The 12,399-nt window shown below is 40.1% G+C and overlaps 1 protein-coding gene across 1 annotated transcript in view; it reads right to left on the bottom strand.

Annotated features, from left to right (window-relative positions):
• Positions 1 to 12,399, bottom strand: part of LOC106591060 (ankyrin-2-like) — a 136,299-nt gene that overhangs the window by 85,091 nt on the left and 38,809 nt on the right. The window contains 1 exon segment of the mRNA XM_045717602.1: positions 8,768 to 8,869. Within this exon segment, the coding sequence (XP_045573558.1) occupies positions 8,768 to 8,869 (102 nt within the window).

Raw genomic sequence — 12,399 nt, 5'->3', positions numbered from 1 at the left:
CCCTTAGCTTCAGCCAATAGGGTGTCACCTTCCTTAGCTTCAGCCAATAGGGGGTCAGAGTATAAATATTAGCTGTTAAGCTGTCAGGGAGTCACAAAAGGCCAACTACAAGGAGCATGCAGACACACACACACACACACACACACACACACACACACACACACACACACACACACACACACACACACACACACACACACACACACACACACACACACACCCTTTAGAGCCCCTATGGTCCTTCATGACATCTTGTGACTACTATACATCACTACAGAGACAGGTTGGAGGGACAGATGGACAGGGGGAAGGAGGTGTTGTTTAAACCCTCTCCTCCCCTCTCCCTTCCTCCCCTCTCTCCTCCCCTCTTTCCTCCCCTCTCCCCTCCTCCCCTCTCTCCTGCCCTCTACCCCCCCCTCCCCTCTCCTCCCCCCTCTCCTCTCCTCCCCCGGTCCTCACCCAAAATACCACTAAGGAGAGGGGAGGAGGGGGAGGAGGGGGTGAGAACAGTTGTGGGGAGACTCAGACCCAAATAAAGCAGCTGAGAGAGAAGGGAGAGGTGGGAGGTTTGGGGGCATTCTAATGATGTCACAGTGACCCAGCAGAACTTAGAGCTGGATATGTTCTAATGATGTCACAGTGACCCATCAGAACTTAGAGCTGGATATGTACTAATGATGTCACAGTGACCCATCAGAACTTAGAGCTGGATATGTTCTAATGATGTCACAGTGACCCATCAGAATTTAGAGCTGGATATGTACTAATGATGTCACAGTGACCCATCAGAACTGAGAGCTGGATATGTACTAATGATGTCACAGTGACCCATCAGAACTGAGAGCTGGATATGTTCTAATGTCACGTCCTGACCAGCAGATGGAGCTGGTGTAGTAGTTTGGGGGTCAGGACGTGGCAGTCTTGTGTGTGTCTTGTGACTCCTGATCAGGAACAGCTGGGAATCGTTGTTCCTGATTGGGAGTCATATATGTAGGAGTTGTTTGTCACTGGGGTTTGTGGGTGGTTGTTTTTGCACTGCGTTGGTGAGCCTGCAAAACTGTTTAGTGTTGTGGGTATCATTTATTGTTTTGTCAAGTGGATGCTTTACTCTTTTTTTGTTAATTAAAATATGAGTATCCACAACTCCGCTGCATTTTGGTCTTCCCTGCAACACAATGAAGGATTTTGTGACAACTAATGATGTCACAGTGACCCATCAGAACTTAGAGCTGGATATGTACTAATGATGTCACAGTGACCCATCAGAATTTAGAGCTGGATATGTACTAATGATGTCACAGTGACCCATCAGAACATAGAGCTGGATATGTACTTATGATGTCACAGTGACCCATCAGAACTGAGAGCTGGATATGTGCATAAACATAGTAGTTTGTGAATAGAAAACCTCTACAGTATAAATATAGTATTCTGTTTATAGAATACATCTACAGTATAAATATAGTATTCTGTTTATAGAACGCATCTACAGTATAAATATAGTATTCTGTTTATAGAATACATCTATAGTATAAATATAGTATTCTGTTTATAGAATACTTCTACAGTATAAATATAGCATTCTGTTTATAGAATACATCTACAGTATAAATATAGTATTCTGTTTATAGAATACATCTACAGTATAAACATAGTATTCTGTTTATAGAACACATCTACAGTATAAATATAGTATTCTGTTTATAGAACACATCTACAGTATAAATATAAGAGACAATCTATCCAAAGTTCAGCTGATATCCAATAGAACTGAATGTGATACACGGGTCAGCTGATATCAAATAGAACTGAATGTTGTACACGGGTCAGCTGATATCCAATAGAACTGAATGTTGTACACGGGTCAGCTGATATCCAATAGAACTGAATGTTGTACACGGGTCAGCTGATATCCAATAGAACTGAATGTTGTACACGGGTCAGCTGATATCAAATAGAACTGAATGTTATACACGGGTCAGCTGATATCCTATAGAACTGAATGTTATACACGGGTCAGCTGATATCAAATAGAACTGAATGTTATACACGGGTCAGCTGATATCCTATAGAAATTAATGTGATATACGGGTCAGCTGATATCAAATAGAACTGAATATGATACACGGGTCAGCTGATATCAAATAGAACTGAATGTTATACACGGGTCAGCTGATATCCAATAGAACTGAATGCTAAACACGGGTCAGCTGATATCCTATAGAACTTAATGCCGTACACGGGTCAGCTGATATCCTATAGAACTGAATGCTAAACACGGCTCAGCTGATATCCTATAGAACTGAATGCTAAACACGGGTCAGCTGATATCCTATAGAACTGAATGCTAAACACGGGTCAGCTTATATCCTATAGAACTGAATGCTAAACACGGGTCAGCTGATATCCTATAGAACTGAATGCTAAACACGGGTCAGCTGATATCCTATAGAACTGAATGCTAAACACGGGTCAGCTGATATCCTATAGAACTGAATGCTAAACACGGGTCAGCTGCCCAGCATTCAACACAAAGCTAAACAACAGTTGGCCATGACAGGACTATTTAAGACCAGCATGGAAAACAAGCCATGAAATCTGACCACCGCGACACAGAAACATCCCATTCTATAGTGAACATGGCTGTGTCCCCTGTTCCCTACAGAGTACAATACCCTATGGCCCCTGGGCAAAAGAAGGGCACTAGATAAGAAATAAAGGGTTCCACTTGGCATGCTACCTACGTATGACCTTGACATGCAGTTCACTAATGATGTAACGAGAGACAGCACCAATATTAACTAGTTCACTAATGATGTAACGAGAGACAGCACCAATGTTTACTAGTTCACTAATGATGTAACGAGAGACAGCACCAATATTAACTAGTTCACTAATGATGTAACGAGAGACAGCACCAATATTAACTAGTTCACTAATGATGTAACGAGAGACAGCACCAATATTAACTAGTTCACTAATTATGTAACGAGAGACAGCACCAATATTAACTAGTTCACTAATGATGTAACGAGAGACAGCACCAATATTAACTAGTTCACTAATGATGTAACGAGAGACAGCACCAATATTAACTAGTTCACTAATGATGTAACGAGAGACAGCACCAATATTAACTAGTTCACTAATTATGTAACGAGAGACAGCACCAATATTAACTAGTTCACTAATGATGTAACGAGAGACAGCACCAATATTAACTAGTTCACTAATGATGTAACGAGAGACAGCACCAATATTAACTAGTTCACTAATGATGTAACGAGAGACAGCACCAATATTAACTAGTTCACTAATGATGTAACGAGAGACATCACCAATATTAACTAGTTCACTAATGATGTAACGAGAGACAGCACCAATATTAACTAGTTCACTAATGATGTAACGAGAGACAGCACCAATATTAACTAGTTCACCAATGATGTAACGAGACAGCACCAATATTAACTAGTTCACTAATGACGTAACGAGAGACAGCACCAATATTAACTAGTTCACTAATGATGTAACGAGAGACAGCACCAATATTAACTAGTTCACCAATGATGTAACGAGAGACAGCACCAATATTAACTAGTTCACTAATGATGTAACGAGAGACAGCACCAATATTAACTAGTTCACTAATGATGTAACGAGAGACAGCACCAATATTAACTAGTTCACTAATGATGTAACGAGAGACAGCACCAATATTAACTAGCTCACTAATGATGTAACGAGAGACAGCACCAATATTAACTAGTTCACTAATGATGTAACGAGAGACAGCACCAATATTAACTAGTTCACTAATAATGTAACGAGAGACAGCACCAATATTAACTAGTTCACAATTGATGTAACGAGAGACAGCACCAATATTAACTAGTTCATTAATGATGTAACGAGAGACAGCACCAATATTAACTAGTTCACTAATGATGTAACGAGAGACAGCACCAATATTAACTAGTTCACTAATGATGTAACGAGAGACAGCACCAATATTAACTAGTTCACTAATGATGTAACGAGAGACAGCACCAATATTAACTAGTTCACTAATGATGTAACGAGAGACAACACCAATATTAACTAGTTCACTAATGATGTAACGAGAGACAGCACCAATATTAACTAGTTCACTAATGATGTAACGAGAGACAGCACCAATATTAACTAGTTCACTAATGATGTAACGAGAGACAACACCAATATTAACTAGTTCACTAATGATGTAACGAGAGACAGCACCAATATTAACTAGTTCACTAATGATGTAACGAGAGACAACACCAATATTAACTAGTTCACTAATGATGTAACGAGAGACAGCACCAATATTAACTAGTTCACTAATGATGTAACGAGAGACAGCACCAATATTAACTAGTTCACTAATGATGTAACGAGAGACAGCACCAATATTAACTAGTTCACTAATGATGTAACGAGAGACAGCACCAATATTAACTAGTTCCCTAATGATGTAACGAGAGACAGCACCAATATTAACTAGTTCACTAATGATGTGATGATGTAACTAAAGACAGCACCAATATTAACTAGTTCACTAATGATGTAACGAGAGACAGCACCAATATTAACTAGTTCACTAATGATGTAACGAGAGACAGCACCAATATTAACTAGTTCACTAATGATGTAACGAGAGACAGCACCAATATTAACTAGTTCACTAATGATATGATGATGTTTCCTAGTTCCTATATAATGATATGATGATGTTTCCTAGCTCCTATAAAATGATGTGATGATGTTTCCTAGCTCCTATATAATGATGTGATGATGTTTCCTAGTTCCTATATAATGATGTGATGATGTTTCCTAGCTCCTATATAATGATGTGATGATGTTTCCTAGCTCCTATATAATGAAGTGATGATGTTTCCTAGTTCCTTATAATGATGTGATGATGTTTCCTAGTTCCTATATAATGATGTGATGATGTTTCCTAGCTCCTATATAATGACGTGATGATGTTTCCTAGTTCCTATATAATGATGTGATGATGGTTCCTATATAATGATGTGATGATGTTTCCTAGCTCCTATATAATGATGTGATGATGTTTCCTAGCTCCTAAATAATGATGTGATGATGTTTCCTAGCTCCTATATAATGATGTGATGATGTTTCCTAGTTCCTATATAATGATGTGATGATGTTTCCTAGCTCCTATATAATGATGTGATGATGTTTCCTACCTCCTATATAATGACGTGATGATGTTTCCTAGTTCCTATATAATGATGTGATGATGTTTCCTAGTTCCTATATAATGATGTGATGATGGTTCCTAGTTCCTTATAATGATGTGATGATGTTTCCTAGTTCCTATATAATGATGTGATGATGTTTCCTAGTTCCTTATAATGATGTGATGATGTTTCCTAGTTCCTATATAATGATGTGATGATGTTTCCTAGCTCCTATATAATGATGTGATGATGTTTCCTAGCTCCTATATAATGACGTGATGATGTTTCCTAGTTCCTATATAATGATGTGATGATGGTTCCTATATAATGATGTGATGATGTTTCCTAGCTCCTATATAATGACGTGATGATGTTTCCTAGCTCCTATATAATGATGTGATGATGTTTCCTAGCTCCTATATAATGATGTGATGATGTTTCCTAGTTCCTTACAATGACGTGATGATGTTTCCTAGCTCCTATATAATGATGTGTTGATGTTTCCTACCTCCTATATAATGACGTGATGATGTTTCCTAGTTCCTATATAATGATGTGATGATGTTTCCTAGTTCCTATATAATGACGTGATGATGGTTCCTAGCTCCTTATAATGATGTGATGATGTTTCCTAGTTCCTATATAATGATGTGATGATGTTTCCTAGTTCCTTATAATGATGTGATGATGTTTCCTGTTCCTATATAATGATGTGATGATGTTTCCTAGCTCCTATATAATGATGTGATGATGTTTCCTAGCTCCTATATAATGACGTGATGATGTTTCCTAGTTCCTATATAATGATGTGATGATGGTTCCTATATAATGATGTGATGATGTTTCCTAGCTCCTATATAATGACGTGATGATGTTTCCTAGCTCCTATATAATGATGTGATGATGTTTCCTAGTTCCTATATAATGATGTGATGATGTTTCCTAGCTCCTATATAATGATGTGATGATGTTTCCTAGTTCCTATATAATGATGTGATGATGTTTCCTAGTTCCTATATAATGATGTGATGATGGTTCCTATATAATGATGTGATGATGTTTCCTAGTTCCTATATAATGATGTGATGATGTTTCCTAGCTCCTATATAATGATGTGATGATGTTTCCTAGCTCCTATATAATGATGTGATGATGTTTCCTAGCTCCTATATAATGATGTGATGATGTTTCCTAGTTCCTTACAATGACGTGATGATGTTTCCTAGCTCCTATATAATGATGTGATGATGTTTCCTACCTCCTATATAATGACGTGATGATGTTTCCTTTTTCCTATATAATGATGTGATGATGTTTCCTACCTCCTATATAATGACGTGATGATGTTTCCTAGTTCCTATATAATGACGTGATGATGTTTCCTAGTTCCTTATAATGATGTGATGATGTTTCCTAGTTCCTATATAATGATGTGATGATGTTTCCTAGTTCCTTATAATGATGTGATGATGTTTCCTAGTTCCTATATAATGATGTGATGATGTTTCCTAGTTCCTTATAATGATGTGATGATGTTTCCTAGCTCCTATATAATGAAGTGATGATGTTTCCTAGTTCCTATATAATGATGTGATGATGTTTCCTAGCTCCTATATAATGATGTGATGATGTTTCCTAGTTCCTATATAATGATGTGATGATGTTTCCTAGCTCCTATGTAATGACGTGATGATGTTTCCTAGTTCCTTACTGGCGTGGTCTAAACCACCCTGTTCCCTATACACTACACTACTACCCTATGGGCTGTGGTCTAAACCACCCTGTTCCCTATACACTACACTACTACCCTATGGGCTGTGGTCTAAACCACCCTGTTCCCTATACACTACACTACTACCCTATGGGCTGTGGTCTAAACCACCCTGTTCCCTATACACTACACTACTACCCTATGGGCTGTGGTCTAAACCACCCTGTTCCCTATACACTACACTACTACCCTATGGGCTGTGGTCTAAACCACCCTGTTCCCTACACACTACACTACTACCCTATGGGCTGTGGTCTAAACCACCCTGTTCCCTATACACTACACTACTACCCTATGGGCTGTGGTCTAAACCACCCTGTTCCCTACACACTACACTACTACCCTATGGGCTGTGGTCTAAACCACCCTGTTCCCTATACACTACACTACACTACTACCCTATGGGCTGTGGTCTAAACCACCCTGTTCCCTTGTTTGTTGGTATTATATAAAACATATTAATAAACCTATGACTTATGACCAAACTTAATAACTCACGAAACAGACGCTTGTGTGTGTGTGTGTGTGTGTGTGTGTGTGTGTGTGTGTGTGTGTGTGTGTGTGTGTGTGTGTGTGTGTGTGTTTAACTTACGACACAGAGGCTTTTAAAAGCCAAATGACATGTGAGCTGAAATATTAAGTCTATTACATAAGACAGGGACTGGACACATAACAACACTACCCTGTCTCTCACACACACACACACACACACACACACACACACACACACACACACACACACACACACACACACACACACACACACACACACACACTAGGGGACTACATAATTCAACTAACTCAACCTCCCTTCCTAATTGCTCCCCTCTGTATCCTGGCACGTGTCCAGGTCACCACTGTTAACTAGGGTTAATTCCCTCTATAGTTATATACTGTTAACTAGGGTTAATTCCCTCTATAGTTATATACTGTTAACTAGGGTTAATTCCCTCTATAGTTATATACTGTTAACTAGGGTTAATTCCCTCTATAGTTATATACTGTTAACTAGGGTTAATTCCCTCTATAGTTATATACTGTTAACTAGGGTTAATTCCCTCTATAGTTATCTACTGTTAACTAGGGTTAATTCCCTCTATAGTTATCTACTGTTAACTAGGGTTAATTCCCTCTATAGTTATATACTGTTAACTAGGGTTAATTCCCTCTATAGTTATATACTGTTAACTAGGGTTAATTCCCTCTATAGTTATATACTGTTAACTAGGGTTAATTCCCTCTATAGTTATATACTGTTAACTAGGGTTAATTCCCTCTATAGTTATCTACTGTTAACTAGGGTTAATTCCCTCTATAGTTATATACTGTTAACTAGGGTTAATTCCCTCTATAGTTATATACTGTTAACTAGGGTTAATTCCCTCTATAGTTATATACTGTTAACTAGGGTTAATTCCCTCTATAGTTATATACTGTTAACTAGGGTTAATTCTCTTTACACTGAGTGTACAAAACAAAACAACAGCACCCCAATCACTGCCCTGGGGCATTGGGATATTTTCTTTAGACCAGAGGAATATGTTCCTTCATTCTGGCCCTCCAACACCACTTCCAGCAGCATCTGGTCTCCCATCCAGGGACCAACCCTGCTTAGCTTCAGAAGCCAGCCAGCAGTGGGATGCAGGGCAGTCTCCCATACAGAGACCAACCCTGTTTAGCTTCAGAGGCCAGCCAGCAGTGGGATGCAGGGTGGTACTGCTGCTGTATCTAGATGTTCGTTGCCACAGCAACCTCCAGCGGTTCTTACCTGGTTACAGGTACTGATGTCAACTCCGTCTTTCAGGAACTCCAGAACCTTGTCCAGGTTCCCCGCCCTCGCAGCACGCAGGAAACTAGTGTTACTGTCAGACTAGAGAGAGAGAGAGAGAGGAGGGGAGTAGAGAGAGAAAGAGAGACAGTAAGTATTACATAGTATGTAACATCGGTATTTTGTGGCGTTCTGATTGTGTGTGTGTGTGTGTGTGTGTGTGTGTGTGTGTGTGTGTGTGTGTGTGTGTGTGTGTGTGTGTGTGTGTGTGTGTGTGTGTGTGTGTGTGTGTGTGTGTGTGTGTGTGTGTGTGTGTGTGTGTGTGTGTGTGTGTGTGTGTGTGTGCACCACTGTGTTCCCATCACTCTTATCAATGTCTTTCTCTAAAAGATCTAAATTTAAACAGCAGAAACACTGACTAGTGGAAACAGCTGTATATGTAAACTGTATATAGCTATACTACTAACTACATACTATAATTAAACTGTATATATCTATACTACTAACTACATACTATAATTAAACTGTATATATCTATACTACTAACTACATACTATAACTAAACTGTATATATCTATACTACTAACTACATACTATAACTAAACTGTATATATCTATACTACTAACTACATACTATAACTAAACTGTATATATCTATACTACTAACTACATTTACATACTATAACTAAACTGTATATATCTATACTACTAACTACATACTATAACTAAACTGTATATATCTATACTACTAACTACATACTATAACTAAACTGTATATATCTATACTACTAACTACATACTATAATTAAACTGTATATATCTATACTACTAACTACATACTATGACTAAACTGTATATATCTATACTACTAACTACATACTATGACTAAACTGTATATATCTATACTACTAACTACATACTATAATTAAACTGTATATATCTATACTACTAACTACATATTATAACTAAACGGTATATATCTATACTACTAACTACATACTATGACTAAACTGTATATATCTAGACTACTAACTACATACTATAACTACACTGTATAAATCTATACTACTAACTACATACTATAACTAAACTGTATATATCTATACTACTAACTACATACTATAACTACACTGTATATATCTATACTACATACTATAACTAAACAGTATATATCTATACTACTAACTACATACTATGACTAAACTGTATATATCTATACTACTAACTACATACTATAACTAAACTGTATTTATATATACTACTAACTACAAACTATGACTAAAGTAGTCCAGAGTCTATCTCTATACTAGATCTTCCAGAGTCTATCTCTATACTAGATCTTCCAGAGTCTATCTCTATTCTAGATCTGCCAGTGTCTATCTTCTATCTCTATTCTAGATCTGCCAGTGACCCTGACATTCACACAACACATCTGTCATCTGGTGCCTCCCCCTCAACACTAATCACTCCTCACATACATTACAATGGGGCTAAGACCACAGACACACACGCACGCACGCACGCACGCACGCACGCACGCACACACACACACACACACACACACACACACACACACACACACACACACACACACAAGCATCACGTCACTTTTAGTTCCTGTCTGTCTAATCTGCTGAACTGATCTACACACACAATTACATCACACACACACAATTACATCACAAACCCAGTTCTGGGTATTGGGACACGACCTGTGTGTGTGTGTGTGTTACCTGGCGTTGGCGCTCTGCTCTCTCTCTGTGTCGTCTGCGTCTCTCCCTGGCTTTCTGTATGGCTCTGAGCTCGGGAGGCTGCTCTAACTCACGAGCCTTCTTCAGGTGAGCTGCCGCATGGGCCATGGCTCACACACACACACACACACACACACACACACACACACACACACACACACACACACACACACACACACACACACCACACACACCACACACACACACACCACACACACACACACACACACACACGCACACACACTCTCGCTTAAACTCTCCCTCTCCAACTCTCACACACACACTTCCTCAGACACACTCTCTGTCTGTCCTTTAGGTCTAAACACTAGTAGACTAGTTATGAAGTACGGAGCTAAGGGTCCTCTTGAGGTCCAGTCTTCAGTCTAGTCAACGATACAGAGCTAAGGGTCCTCTTGAGGTCCAGTCTTCAGTCTAGTCAACGATACGGAGCTAAGGGTCCTCTTGATGCCCAGTCTTCAGTCTAGTCAACAGTACAGAGCTAAGGGTCCTCTTGAGGTCCAGTCTTCAGTCTAGTCAACAGTACGGAGCTAAGGGTCCTCTTGAGGTCCAGTCTTCAGTCTAGTCAACAGTACGGAGCTAAGGGTCCTCTTGAGGCCCAGTCTTCAGTCTAGTCAACAGTACAGAGCTAAGGGTCCTCTTGAGGCCCAGTCTTCAGTCTAGTCAACAGTACGGAGCTAAGGGTCCTCTTGAGGTCCAGTCTTCAGTCTAGTCAACAGTACGGAGCTAAGGGTCCTCTTGAGGTCCAGTCTCCAGTCTAGTCAACAGTACAGAGCTAAGGGTCCTCTTGAGGCCCAGTCTTCAGTCTAGTCAACAGTACGGAGCTAAGGGTCCTCTTGAGGTCCAGTCTTCAGTCTAGTCAACAGTACGGAGCTAAGGGTCCTCTTGAGGCCCAGTCTCCAGTCTAGTCAACAGTACGGAGCTAAGGGTCCTCTTGAGGCCCAGTCTTCAGTCTAGTCAACAGTACGGAGCTAAGGGTCCTCTTGAGGTCCAGTCTTCAGTCTAGTCAACAGTACGGAGCTAAGGGTCCTCTTGAGGTCCCAGTCTCCAGTCTAGTCAACAGTACGGAGCTAAGGGTCCTCTTGAGGTCCAGTCTTCAGTCTAGTCAACAGTACGGAGCTAAGGGTCCTCTTGAGGCCCAGTCTTCAGTCTAGTCAACAGTACAGAGCTAAGGGTCCTCTTGAGGTCCAGTCTTTGTCTAGTCAACAGTACAGAGCTAAGGGTCCTCTTGAGGTCCAGTCTCCAGTCTAGTCAACAGTACAGAGCTAAGGGTCCTCTTGAGGCCCAGTCTTCAGTCTAGTCAACAGTACGGAGCTAAGGGTCCTCTTGAGGCCCAGTCTTCAGTCTAGTCAACAGTACGGAGCTAAGGGTCCTCTTGAGGTCCAGTCTTCTGTCTAGTCAACAGTACGGAGCTAAGGGTCCTCTTGAGGTCCAGTCTCCAGTCTAGTCAACAATACGGAGCTAAGGGTCCTCTTGAGGCCCAGTCTTCAGTCTAGTCAACAGTACGGAGCTAAGGGTCCTCTTGAGGTCCAGTCTTCAGTCTAGTCAACAGTACGGAGCTAAGGGTCCTCTTGAGGTCCAGTCTTCAGGCTAGTCAACGATACAGAGCTAAGGGTCCTCTTGAGGTCCAGTCTTCAGGCTAGTCAACAATACGGAGCTGGTGCCATGAGTATCCAATAGATCAATTAATCGAGTTTCCATGTCTATTATGGATGTATTCATCTATGCATGCTAATGAGCCAGTTGTATTGCCTCCATGGTCTGGTCTGGCATGTGTTGAATGTAGTTCAACAGGTTGGTCACCTGGTAGTCACCTGGTAGTCACCTGGTAGTCACCTGGTAGTCACCTGGACTGAAATGCCA

This window comes from Salmo salar, chromosome ssa04, assembly GCF_905237065.1.
Source record: "Salmo salar chromosome ssa04, Ssal_v3.1, whole genome shotgun sequence".
Taxonomy (NCBI): domain Eukaryota; kingdom Metazoa; phylum Chordata; class Actinopteri; order Salmoniformes; family Salmonidae; genus Salmo; species Salmo salar.
The sequence above is the reverse complement of the archived record's forward strand: the minus strand, read 5'-3'. Positions and strand labels throughout refer to the sequence as shown.